We start from the raw sequence: 13423 nt of genomic DNA, 5'->3' as shown, positions 1-13423 counted from the left end.
CGTATGCCTTCAACGGTAAAGAATACTCCCTGACTATGAAGATTTCCACTGACCACATTTGCTACAGATGCGTGACCGAACCAGTCTGGGTATCTTAATACATGTGATGAGATTTGTCAAGCCTTGTACACGAGCAGGCTGTAGGTTATGAGACCGTGGATGTATCTATTTTGAAATAGTTTGCATGTAAATTTAGCACTCCCGAGGATACATAGGTTATTCACCCAGCACTAGAATTCATCACTCTCCGCTGTGGTATGCAACAAGGATGAAATTTGACCTGTAGTTCTCACCGCATCTTTTCAGCGTTAGCAGGTCATATGGCGGTCAAGTTTGATCTCAACTGACTTTGATAGAGTCAGCAGATCCTTATTTGGTTTCAACCAGTTTTGGACATCCGATAGTCCCAGGTACAATATACGAACCGTTTATCCAAGACGCGGTAGAGCCGCAGAGAGGGGCCCGGGGAAAGGAGTCCGAGATCCGTAGATAATGTACCCGATCGAAAAAAAGGACGACGGTAAGAATCTGGGACCTGTTGTGTGCCGATCGAGAGTAAAGATCGAGCCCGATTTGGTCAAAAATGCCAAGGGGAAAGGAGAATAACAAAAGTCCTAAATTTTTTTTCTTAGTTGTCTGCTATTACGGTTACAAGTCGGAAGCCCAGAAATAGGTGATATGGGAAAACTGCCCGTCGATCTAGACTTATTTTTTTCGGGGAATTGGAATTAAAAAGTTGTCCCCTCCGTTCAGCCATTCCTTATGCAGTCCAAATTTACTTATGGACTCGAATACCTATCCTTCCTTAATGTGATCTATCAGGCTTGCAACTGTTACTCGATCCAGCTTTTTTCTTCCCATCTCATCCAATCCCATCTCATGCAATCCCATCACATCCCATCCCATCCTATCCCACCGCATGCATATTTACCCTGCATGCTGCATACTTTACCAACAAAATCCCTCCCCACCGGTCCCCCATCGACATTGCTCCGGACCCACTGAGGCGCATACTACGATACACGTATATTTAATCTATATTCCGTCAGTCAAAATGGTTCCTCCCCCCTGAGTCCGTAAAATCGGTTCCTCCCCCTGGGACCGTAAAATCCTACCCACCGAACCGTAAACGGCGGACCGCACGAGGACGATCCCGGACCCAGAGACCCATCAGTTTCTGCAGATCAGGTACAAATGTCACGGAAAGACTAAATGAATCCGCACCAATCAGTCTGTCTGATACATGTGGATATGTGACGTGGGCAATTTTATTTTCTTAGCTAGGACAAGTTGTCTGTCTGTGTTGTCCAATTGTCCATCAGCATCAGCAGCAACCCCCATTGCCTCGCTACATGAAAAAGACCGCACATTCCGGGATTCGTCGTGCAATACGCTCGTTCTAAGGTTCTATTACTGAGCTGCACCGGGGGTGATTGCTAGATTTACTTTGAACTTGCTTATGGTGGAGCTTTTTCTCCGGGATGTGGGTCTACCTTATCCCCTGGCAGCTTGTGGATCCACAAAGGTATAAGATGCAGCGTACATGTACTTCATTCCCGTGACAGACATGGACATCTCACTAGACGTTCTACAAAAAACCCTTGGAACACTACACAGCCTACATCTACTTGCAGAGGAGGATTCACGACGCAGACACTAGCATCATTAAGTGAGCTATTTTGACAAAATCAGTCGAACAACATGACCCCTTTGCCCTTGACAAGTTTGCAACTGAAGACAGAGATTCTTTCCAAATACACAAAGAGGAGATGATGGCTCAAGCTGACAGCAGGGTTAGGATGATGGCGGAGGGAGAGTAGGAAATGACCCTAATGAGAGCATACATCGAACAGGTGATATTGGGGAACTGACAGGCAGAACGCCTGGGTTTTGTGGTTTTGTTTGTTAGTTTTTTTTTCTCAAATATTCGTATTTTCTGAAGATTGTCCATGATAAAAATGAGAGACGAGATCGCATAAGTGGCTCAACTAGACGTATTTGCGATACGTCTTGGATGCCGCACGAGCTTGTTTTAAGCTCAATGTGAGGCATGCATGTGCGTTAGATTGTTCACTTCCGAGGAGTGAACGGAGCAGGGCCCAAAATAGTCACCTTGCTCACCGCTTTATCACCAGACATGGTCAGTGGTGTAGGGGAAAATCCAGGTAACACAATACCAGGACCGGGACCAATGACTCGGGGAACCGGAAATGACACAGGCTGCATCCGCGGGAAGGTCAGGTTGCTTACCCTACGCAAAGCGTCAGAGCTGGAGCTCGCCGAGGCAATATTTGCTGACCAGTTCTCCGCCTGAAGAGGCACTCTCGCAGCTGGCTGCCGGACAGAGATGGGAGGAGCTGCAGACCCATGGCCATCTCGAAGTGTGGTAGGCTCAAAGACAGAAGGAGCGGGTCCGATTGTGCGCACTCCAGTTGAACTCACAGGCTGGTGAACGTTTGGGGTCCTTTCACTCAACACTCGAGCGGAAGACTTGGGACGCGATGCCATGGCTTGGGAACCCGAAGGCGGACCTGGAGGACGGGAAGGTGCAGCTAGACCCGGGGGACGCGAAGGCGCAGCTTGGGAACGCGATACCATTCTGCTCGTCATATCATGGGGAACCGACTTGGCGGTTGCGCTAGCGGGCTTCTTTCTTGTCAGCTTTGTCAGAGCTGCAGGTGGCTCGGAGGCGTATTTGGAATCGAGAAGACCCGTGGGCTTGACAAAAACACTGGAGGGTGAAGTCTCAGGCACCGGCTTCTGAGGTGGCTTTGTCGCCTCGACAGGCTTGTCGAACTTGATGGGCTTGGTAGACTCGATAGCCTTGGTGAAATCGAGGGGCTTGATCAGCTCAACATGCTGGAGATCAAGCTCCGAGTATTCGCTCTTGTGAGGCGATAGCCCTGGCACTGGCAACCGAGTTGATGGCTTCTGGTCCGCGGATTCCGGCGAGGAGCCATGAGGCGAACGATGTTTTTCAAAGCTCGGACCTTCAATTGCATTGTTAGCCTTTGTCAACCACTGCTCCAAGCGTGACATGTCGTGATTTGGAGTTGAGATACCCTTCAGGAACTGTTCAGCGCTTTTGGTGGCCAGATTACGAGAAATGGCTGAGGTTCCTTGTTGATCAGATTTGTTGATGAAGGGTGGGATATAACCCTTTCCATACGCATCCTTGAGGGCTGAACCCACACTTCTACCCACGGTGTTACCTATGAGATCCCAGAATTCGGCCCCAGGCTCTTCATTCCGAGTGGATATCACATCAGAAAAACCCAGTTCACCCAGTTGGCTTTCTGCGTCGGCAGAGACATAAATGGAAGACGGCGATGGGGCAAAGGGCAGAAGTGGGACAGCAAAATCCAGTCCCTCCAGGACGGCAGCACTGGGACTAGCAAAAGCAGCTTGTCTGGGGGGTGTGGTGAATTCCAGGTTGATAAGATCCTCGCCTGGAATGTACGAAGACACATCGTCTGTCTGGATGGACGTTTCTGCCACAGTAGGACCCTCATCAAGAAGATTTTGACCTAAAGCTCGCTGTTTGACTGCTTGTGCTTCGCCAGAAGATTTTTTCTGCGCAGCTTGAGGAAGCTTGGCAACAGGGGCTGCCTTCTTCTTGGCCGGAGTGGACACAGGCGACAAGGGGCTCTTCTTGCGTGGGAATTCACCTGCGGAGATTTTCCACTTGAGGTCTTCGACATCGATGGAAGTGCCAGTCCCTTCGATGGGGGCCTTTGCAGTGCTATTGGAAGTCGGAGAGCGGCCCTTTGATTTCGAAAACGCGGCAGTTTGAGAGCGAGGCACAATCCGGGATGGCGTTAGAGATGGTGGACTCATACGCTCCGCCAATGGCTGATCGTGGTATGATGTCTTCATCGGAGGGGACACAGGAAGGGCAGCTGGTGGCTTTGGCACGGATACGCTGCGAGCTTTCATAATGGATAGGAACGATGAGGTGTCGGATAATCTGCCCGACATGTCCTGACTGAACGAGAAATTAGCATAGAAACATAACAGAACCAATCGACATACGTTAAAAGCGGTCGTTGGGCACGGGGAGGTCGAGGAGGCAGGGGGCTTTGACGTGGTGTCGCCCGCGCTCTTCCTCGATCAAGACCTCGGTTTCGGCCTCGGCCACTACCGCGTGCTTGTGGGTCGATGCCATCATTGTTTTCGTTCAGGGCAGGGTCCAGTCGAGCCCCCACAGTCACAGACCGTTGGTTGTTGGTCTTCACAATGCCTCCACGGTGAGATGTGCGAGACCTTTTGTTCTGGTTAGTTTGTAACGTTTGCAAAGGAAAGGAATTGCTTACTTTGCAGGAGACGGAGCGTAAGAAGCGCGGCGGTTTGTTCCAGCACGGCCGCCACCACGGCCCCGAGATGTTGGAGGAACAAGGTGGTTCCCGATGGATGGGGGGCTGTTGAACTGCGGGTCCGAAAGCTGGAGCATCGGTCGACGTCGGCCCGCAAATTGCTCATTTAGAGCACGGCGGTGGGACTGCCCGTCATTGATGTCGTCCAACTCCTCCATGTTACCGGTGTCTGTGACGATTGTGTGGTAGTCTATAAAGCTGAGATTTAGTCAAAGGCCCAATAGTCATCTGTTGGACACGAACTTGACCAAGCGTCCAGTGTGGTCCTGTTAGCCCGAGCCAATTGGTAGGCAGCAGTGCCTGGCTTATCACACTCTCTGTCGGCTCCAAGCTGACCCCGCTGGGGGCCCCGGTTCCGAGAGACATCGTGGGTTGAGATCACCTCACGACGCGATGTGCCCAGATCGGCCTATTGGATCTTTGAGTTAGCGGATACACAGAAAGCAGGGTAATCAGGAAGTAAGCGGGAAGTGGCTTAGTACCATCTGCAGGGCCTTGAGCTTCTCGGAGCGCTTGCGCTCCTCTGGACTTTCGCCCTCGTTGTTGTCGCCCATGTCGTTGTGCTGACAGCGTCAACCAGCAGGTAGGCAAAGAGTGTATTGACGCGCTTGAAGTCAATAGATACCTTATCTTACTTTCGCTAGACACGCTGGAAATGAGAAGAGAGTAAGTAATGCCAAGGGCAGGAGAGACTCGGACGAGTGGCGCTTGAGAGATGCCGACAGGGAACAGAGAATATGACTTACAGGGTAGCAGGGGGTTGGTGTCGGACTTGCCGACGAGAGGGGGATGGATGGTATGCTTGACAACGAGCTGGAGAAGCCCAAGGTTATGATCGACGCGTAGAGACCTCGTCGGATCGGCGAGGCTCTTTGAAGTGAGAGATGCTTGAGAGATCGAATCTCGTAGTGGGGAGCAGAGAAAAACCTGAGTAGATGATGCAGAGCAAGTACTTGCAAGATCATGCAGAGTGAGTGCGTTGAAAGATGAAGAGGATGGTTGGATTGAAAAAATCCGTGAAAGAGGACGCAGTGAGTAGGCGATTGATAAAAACAAACATGTGACGAAAGGGTGTTGCCCATCCAGGCACTGTGCCAGCCACTGTGTCCATCGTTCCTTCCGTCTGGAAATGGCAAAAAGCTTGGCCACGTGGGTGTCGACGTTTTGGGTAATTCAGCACGTGGGTGACTAGCGCACGTAGACTAGCGCACGTGGGCTTCGAGTCCTGTATATAGTAGAAGCCTGGCAAGTATGTAATTCTTGTCGTATACTTTGAATACCTCCCTCCCCTGGACTAGCATCCATCAATCGGTAGATTTCGAGTGAGAGGGGGATGGGGGATGGAAGAGGAAGAGGTCGCTCTCGTTTCCAGACTGCACAAGGGCGAGAAAATTATTATTATGCGACTGCCCTGCAATCATCCCAAACTGGCGCGCAAAAGAGGAAGGCACGTAACTAGGACTCAACAGTCTTCCATTGGAGTATTGCCTAGTCTAGCAACGAGAATTCTATTTCTATGCACTGCAGCTATGAGGATCCCCATCCTCTGCATCATGTTAGCTAATGGCCCCCAAGTGCAAAAAATGATTTCTCGGAGCAAAACGACAACATGTGAGGACTCACTTCTAATAATTTTCACGACGGCTTGAACTACACTCACTCCCATCACAACAACGCCAAATCCCACACACAAATATGCCGGGATTTTTTCTCGTCGAGACGCACTGCTAAGCTTGATATAGCACAGCGGAGGGAAAATGTATGCCAGAGCAGCAGCACTGGTAGCTCCAATGAGCTCGAAGACACTGCCCAGGTCACAGGTTATGAGAGAGAGCACCATTGAAGTCACGACTAAGGATGTCGTAAATATGAGATGTCGGTGAGGGTTAAAAGGTTCGTCGGGGAAGTAGTAGGTCGTCATGACGGAACGGCAAACAAATGCTTCTAATGGCAAGGTAGTAAGCATGTTCAGGCCGAAGCAACTGCCAGCAATTAGAAATGTCAATCCTTCCGGGGTCAATTAGAGGTTCATACAATCGCGCGATGTTAACGATGATGTTATCAGACGGGAAGTTGTTCAAGACATTGCCTTGAGTCTTTGATCCAAAGGATAGGAACCCTGCTATGCCCATTGCTAGGCACATAACCAAGGATACTCCGGTCGAGTAATGTGTGACCCTAGTGAAACGGTCAAGAGTAGGCCTCTTCAGAGAGCCATATATAAGGAGGCTGTTGTGGTCTGCATCTCGTTAGTCAATACCGCATCGGCAAGACGGGAGATATCATACGGCAAACAAACGCTGTAACTCGTCAGTAGGCTGTTCATGTTTTAACAAAGTTAGGAGCTTACCAAAGGAAATAACACCGATGGCCTGAAAGAAACCAGAGTTGATGATGAGGTGACTTTTGATATCTCCACGGGATTCGGATGAAACTCGGAAACCTTGTGTAATTACGGTCACCACGATGACTATCATACTGACCAATGCCAAGGCAGAAGCTTTGGCCAACTACTTGTCTGTTAGTCTGATGCAGATAAAACGAGAAGATGATCTGACCTTGGCAATGTCTCTATACAGTGACAGCGGATATGAAACACCTAAAACAAAGAGAACAATGACAGCACGGCGGTCTGTGAGGAGCCAGAGAAATGACATCTCCCGGAGAGATGGAAACAACGCGCCTAGCACGTGCGGAATGGTATCCCCAACGATAATGCAGAATGCAACCATGCCACCAAATGCGAATGCCCACTGGGCAACGGAGATCGCAATGAGTCCGCTTTTTCCGAAGCAGTACTGCATGGTCGCTTGGAACGAGTCCGCGCCGCTCAACTTGGAGTTGATCACAATGAGACGGATGGTCCAATCCACTGTTATGGTCAAGGCAGTCAACAGCAAGATACCCATCGTCAGACCCGCTTGACGAAGCGCATATGGTTGCCCAATGATTCCAGCTCCAATAATGCTGTTGGCCATGTTCATGAACGCCATCTTCATACCACTTCTCGGCCGTGCATCTTCCAAATGCTCCTCGGGAAAGAAGTCATCCGACGTCGCAAGTGTTACACTAGGCGCTTCAATATCCGTGAGGAGAGGTACCGACTGTCCATCGTGGTGTGTCCCTGGGCTTCCCCGATTCCCAAGCTCGTAGTCCTCATCGTCCAGCCATAGTGCATCGTCTGGACTGTGAGCACGGCCATTCAAATGATGATCGGTATCTTCGGGCTCTTCTTCCAAGTCAAATCGAACACGGTTCATAGTCCGAGGCGTGCGGCGCTGCCCATCTTGTGCTGGTTGCGAAATTGAGGAATGTGGTGTCCGATTCGCGTCGTCTGGTATCGGAGACGGGAGAGGTCCGGAGTCGACTAGATCACGCTCCCCATCAGACTCAGGCAGAAGAGATTGAGCTTCAGGCCCTTTCTGGCCTTCGCCAGGTAACAGATCCTCTAACCTTTCATCCCCTGGCATCGCTGACTGTAGATAGTGGCAAGAAGGTTGTTGCTTTCAGGCCACCTGGATGGGGCGGCACGTGATAGCCGATAACCGATAGCCGATAAGTAACGCGATAACAACGGTTTCTTATGCAGGGGATATGGTGAGATGCATTTGGTAGATGCTAGCAAATGCATTTGAAATAGATATACATTTGTAATGTATGGATCGATAAATGCTGGCAGAAATGATACCAAGTAGAGGTCCTGGGATGGGAAACCACTCAATCAATACTATGAGTGAAGAAGTGGCCAAAACAGTCTCTAGTTAGGGTTTTCTCCATCGTCAAACAGATAGAGCAGTGAATATTCACAAAGTCTACTGTGTTATACAAGAGAAGATATTTTTTTTTTTGCTTAATACTTGTGACAATGTATACAAGAATGTTTCTTTGAGAGATACGAGAGTTGTTCAGGCTGTGACAGCTACTATAGGCGCCGTGATTGAGGAAGGGCGCTCTATCCATGAAATTGGCCCATTGAAAAGCTGGAAACACCAAGTCTTTTGGTAGATAATCTTTTTACTTGTCAACATGGTAGGGGATCTCCTCCCTGTAACAATCGTTCGTTGTATACCCCTAATACTAGTATCTGCGACCAGCAAGGGATATGGCCCCGGCGGGAAGGCCCTGACGTGAGAGACTACTACAATCCTAGTGAGGACTAGGTTCCATGCAAGTAACCCCTACACATAGGGCTCGACCTAGCCATTGCCTCATATGAATGCCAATCTGAACCTCCGCATACACTTGATGTCATGAAATCTGCCAACAAGTAGAAACCCATAACTTATAGACACACAAGGCGGGGATAGTGCGCTCCAAAGCTGCCCGGGGGAAGGGGAGTGTTGGAGGTACCACATGGCTTACATGTACAGCAGCTTCTCGTATCTTTTCCTTCCTTCTTCACTCGGCTCGATACTATGGGGACTGGAAGACATCTCAGTTCGGGATATTTCAATAATATGGGCCATTTGCTCCCGGGGACGAGTCTGACTGTATAAATGGCTAGCTGAACTCCACGTCGATACAAGGAATCACATCAGCCAGCCATGACCGACATACCCAGTGGTACATGCAATGTTGTGCTTGGCTCTAGGTATGCTCGAAATAAACGATTAGACTGTATACTCCCATATTAATTAGGAGTCCGCATAGAACGAGCTCCTTTGAAAGACGACTATCCTCTAGCAACTTTCTGTTCTAACCAGACTCACATCCTACATCACTACTCAAATTCAAGACGTTGACTATTACTTCAACACAGATTCAGGCACAAACTATGACAACTCAACAGGATTACCGAGGACTCCGAGGTTTGTGATAACACTATTGTCGTTCGCTTATAGCAACTAGACCTACGCGGCGGCTGCCTCCTTTTCTCCTCACTTTGCTGACACCCTTATTGACAGCATTGACTTCAAATCCACAGACCATATTCTCGATATTGGATGCGGAAATGGTATTTTCACCAGCCGATTTGCTCCCCAAGTTGGATACGTTCTCGAGGTAGACTCCTCGCCGTCAATGATCGACGCTGCCAAGACAAGGAATTATGGCTCTACGTCAACTGATTTCCGTGCTGTTAATTGCCGGCTCCCGGAAGATGACCAGGAGATTATGAATAGCAACTGGGATGAGGTGTAAGTCTCTAAGGCTTTTCCCACGAGATGATTCTGACTGATATAGTGCTTCGAATGCCGCCTTCCACTGGATCCTGCGAGACCCGTCTACCCGTATCTCCACTTTGAAGGCCATTTTCAGATCCATGAAGCCTGGAAGAGTGTTCTTCTCCGAGATGTGTGGACATGGCAACGCCCCGGAGAAGTTTACGGCTTTTAAGTTTGGCCTTGTTAACCAGTGAATCCCAATCGAGAACATAGAGGCAGCACGCCCCTGGTTCTACCCATCCGATACATACATGAAGGATATCCTTGGGAGTGTCGGGTTTGAGATCAAGACGATTAGTCTTTTGTCTGGAGCCCACCCGGTGGCCAGCGCTGGAATGGATGGGCTCATGGGACTTATCGGAGCTCAAATACTGGCTTTTGGATACTGAGGAGAAGAAGGACAGGGTAATCGAGCAGATTGTTCAAATGATTCAATATTGAACATCCAGGGAGGACGGGACTCAGTGGATCGACCACACTAGCTTGAGGTGCATCGCTGTTAAGCCCTGATTGGAACTAATTGGTAATGCTCATATTACTCTTGCGATGGAAGTATCCTTATCGGATCCAAAAATTTGATTGCGTTGAGAACATCCTGAGTTTTCTCAAGTGCCGATTATGGCTGATGTTCCTGTCCCAGTCGGGAACATCATGTGCCTCGTAACCACAGCTCGATCTGCTGGTGTTTTCCGCAATGGTTTTCTTCATCGCCGATTTTTGAGAAAGAAAACTTCAGGTCTTGATTGTGTGCTTCAGAGTTGAGGTGTCTTCAACATGACACAGAAAGTCGACTTGGGCCGGAGCCTACTCCGAATCCGAGGCTCGCAATTGCAGCTGAGCTTGACCACATCTGCACACTTAAACCAGTCTCCGAGCCACGGTTCTACCGCAGTATCTCTGGGGTCAAGCTTGGAGGATATCTGGATTAAAGAAGCACCCGAGCTGGACTTGCATTTTTTCATTGGCAGCAACTGGGGCTCGGAACATGCGGTGGCCTCTTTCGTCTCATGGCTGGAGCCACAACTCTGTGGTCTGGAGGTAAGCTTATGAGATGATGATTACCATAAAATATTGACCATTGTTCTTCAGATTTGGTCAGATCTCGGCTTCTCTGCCAGGCTCAAGACGCAGGAGCGCGAAGACGGGGATGCCAGGAAAAGCGAAAACTGTGCCCCTCTCTCCCTCAAACTTGGTTTGCGTAGAGAGCCCAGGAAAGCAAGTCACAGGAAACGTTGGACCTTGCCCGCCGTGATGGTCGATGCCCCCGACGCATGTCCCCCACCTGGGATACCGGCACTTGTTTTGACCTCCCTTGACATCTGTCTAGAATATGGCTTTCATGTTGAGAGCATGGCCCACTCTCAGTCCTCCAATTTTGATATAGATCTTTTTGAGCAAGATCCGTCGGTTATCGCTGCGATAGAAGGCCTCGACGAAACAATGGACCACGTTATCGCTGCATCAGATCCAGACGATATTATGTCTCAAACAACACAAGCTGAGAAATTTGCCCGATTTTCGCCGCCATCACAAAGGGATCTTCTACGACTGTTTGATCTTGCCCTTCAACGACTGGTCATATCCAACACCATCGTTGATTCCGCAGTTCACATTTCAAACCATTTCACATTAGAAAGCTTATCGTCCATGATTCCTGTGGCGTTCAATGCGCAATATCGAGAAGTGAGCTGTCTTCACTGCCACATGCAACTCAAGAGCTAATTGTATCTAGGCTATGAACCAGCGAGTAGTGTCTATCCCGATCATTACAAAAGCCATATCTTCCATGATTGAAGGAGGAGATAACCATTCCATCCAACCAAACGTAGCGGATTTGCTACGCTACAGTCATTCATCCCATGCGGATGCTGTCACGATAAACCCGCGCCCTGTGGGTCTCAGATCTGCAATTGACTCCTCCCTGTGGCGTGTTGCCCAAGAGAATCTTCACAGGCTCACACTCCCCCCAAGGCGAACATGGGTATTTCCCACAGATCTGCTTCTCGAAGAAGCAACTGGGCCAGAGAATACTACGGGCCATTGGATCACACATTCTCAGCAGCCCGACATCGAGTTTCTAATTCCAGACAACCCTTTCAATACACAACAGACCCACGGGGGCGACACATGTGATGCATGGATATTGAATGAAACCGATCTCGAAAGTGATTTTGACGCCCTTTCTATAGGGGAAAACATCGAGATAAGCCCAGACACCGGGGACTCCACTCAAACTTCCCTGGATAGTTCATACTCCACAATCACATCTTCTCAACCTCTTCACAGGTATGATGATATGATGTTCGGTTCCGAACATGGTGATGCATCCAACCATTCACATGCGTTGATGGGTGAGAATGATTATTGGGAAGTTGCGGAATACATAGGCTCTCCCGATTCTGATATTATGCTGGATGATGTCTTTTAGGTCATTGTATTATATTTTCTGTCACTTATTCAATGCCAAAGAGATTTTGATCTCAAAAGGGTTGAAAAATCCCAATCCAGCTGTGTTATAGGATACAAGGTGAGGTCCATGTACCCTGAACCACGCTAGTCCTGATTAGGTTACTCTATAAATATCATGCAGCAGTGATTCTCTGACATCATCGTCTCTTCCCTTTCCCTCCAAATACACGCCTCAGGTGAAAATGACCCCCACCAAGGCTCCGGACAAGATCTTTCCAATCACAACATTTATCTCAGACCTACCGACCAACCTCATCCAGCAGTACCTCCCATCCTCTGAAAACGGCCGCAATGGACGCTTGGTCATTGTCGGCGATGTGCATGGGATGAGAAAGTCCTTGGAAGCACTGCTAGATAAAGTCGGCTTCGACAAGAGCAAAGGAGATCATCTCATACTAGTTGGCGACCTAGTCAATAAAGGGCCCGATAGCCCTGGTGTTGTTGATCTAGCCATGAGTCTAGGAGCCAGCGCAGTGAGAGGTAACCACGAAAATGCCGTTCTTAATGCGGTCGTGGAAATAACTGCCATGCGGAATAGTAGTCAAGTACATCCCAGAGGCTTGGCTGACAGTCCAGCCGTACCTGAGACCCCGGAAGGGGATACCGCCGGAGATCTCGAGATCCTTGACAAAGGTGTATCTGCAACCGAGATGAAGATGAGAGCGAGCCCTGGAACCCAGAGTACAGCAATGGCACTTTCGACGCACCAGCTTGACTGGCTTGCAGCTTTGCCTTTGATCTTGCGCATCAATCTCCCTCATAACTTAACATCCCCCTTGGGTGACACTTTGGTTGTGGTCCATGCAGGCCTCGTTCCTGGCATCCCAATTGAAGAGCAGGATCCACATGCTGTAATGCATATACGGAGCCTGGTCCGTGAATCCAGCAATGGAAATGGACTTACACCGACTGAAACTTTCAGAGAAGAAGGCTGGGTTATGGAATGGGATCGGTGGCAAGACGGTCTAGCGTCCAACACGACGGTGATATTTGGGCACGATGCAAAGCGTCGTCTGCAACGCGGCAAATATGCGATTGGACTGGATTCAGCGTGTTTATACGGCAATCAATTAAGCGCAGTTGTGATTGCGGCTCGCGATGGGAGAATTGATCATGAGATTGTTCAAGTTGAATGTGCTGATACACCTGTGACGCCAACAGTGTCGGCGAAAGAAGGCGAAACGGATACTTGTAAGATAAATAAGACGTGAGGCAGAACCTATCTAACTTAATATGTTCTGTCTCTTTGATTCTAGGTCCTTTGTGCGTGTCACTAATAGGCTCTCACGCTCGTAGTTAATTCTATCAACTTGGAATGTTCATATTAAATTTCTGTCTCTCCTGTTGTTTCTATATAAGCCCTACATGCTTCTGTCATTAACCCCTCGCTCATTAACTTCTTCCAATTCTTCATTCTTC

At 49.1% G+C, this 13423-nt stretch overlaps 5 protein-coding genes across 5 annotated transcripts; 3 read left to right on the top strand and 2 right to left on the bottom strand.

The window, feature by feature from the left end:
* Positions 1-2070: 2070 nt before the first annotated feature.
* On the bottom strand, positions 2071-4927 carry N7446_000701 (uncharacterized protein; the record flags this gene model as incomplete). The annotated part of the gene is made up of 5 exons (XM_058509468.1): positions 2071-3985; positions 4033-4263; positions 4314-4563; positions 4617-4782; positions 4856-4927. 5 exons carry the CDS (start codon positions 4925-4927, stop codon positions 2071-2073), a joined length of 2634 nt encoding a protein of 877 aa, XP_058378447.1.
* A 960-nt stretch (positions 4928-5887) lies between these two features.
* N7446_000700 (putative amino acid transporter) lies at positions 5888-7843 on the bottom strand (the record flags this gene model as incomplete). The annotated part of the gene is made up of 6 exons (XM_058509467.1): positions 5888-5919; positions 5997-6355; positions 6408-6612; positions 6662-6673; positions 6724-6883; positions 6932-7843. 6 exons carry the CDS (start codon positions 7841-7843, stop codon positions 5888-5890), a joined length of 1680 nt encoding a protein of 559 aa, XP_058378446.1.
* A 1074-nt stretch (positions 7844-8917) lies between these two features.
* On the top strand, positions 8918-9729 carry N7446_000699 (class I SAM-dependent methyltransferase; the record flags this gene model as incomplete). The annotated part of the gene is made up of 4 exons (XM_058509466.1): positions 8918-8964; positions 9163-9181; positions 9222-9508; positions 9555-9729. The coding sequence occupies 4 exons, from the start codon at positions 8918-8920 to the stop codon at positions 9727-9729; spliced, it is 528 nt and encodes a 175-aa protein (XP_058378445.1).
* A 580-nt stretch (positions 9730-10309) lies between these two features.
* N7446_000698 (uncharacterized protein) lies at positions 10310-11963 on the top strand (the record flags this gene model as incomplete). The annotated part of the gene is made up of 3 exons (XM_058509465.1): positions 10310-10573; positions 10625-11218; positions 11268-11963. The coding sequence occupies 3 exons, from the start codon at positions 10310-10312 to the stop codon at positions 11961-11963; spliced, it is 1554 nt and encodes a 517-aa protein (XP_058378444.1).
* Positions 11964-12186: 223 nt separating this feature from the next.
* N7446_000697 (metallophosphoesterase family protein) lies at positions 12187-13215 on the top strand (the record flags this gene model as incomplete). The annotated part of the gene is made up of 1 exon (XM_058509464.1): positions 12187-13215. The coding sequence occupies one exon, from the start codon at positions 12187-12189 to the stop codon at positions 13213-13215; it is 1029 nt and encodes a 342-aa protein (XP_058378443.1).
* Between the last annotated feature and the right edge of the window lie 208 nt (positions 13216-13423).

This window comes from Penicillium canescens, assembly GCF_028828765.1.
Source record: "Penicillium canescens strain IBT 15451 chromosome Unknown utg000001l_segment0_segment0, whole genome shotgun sequence".
Classification (NCBI taxonomy): Eukaryota; Fungi; Ascomycota; class Eurotiomycetes; order Eurotiales; family Aspergillaceae; genus Penicillium; species Penicillium canescens.
The sequence above is the reverse complement of the archived record's forward strand: the minus strand, read 5'-3'. Positions and strand labels throughout refer to the sequence as shown.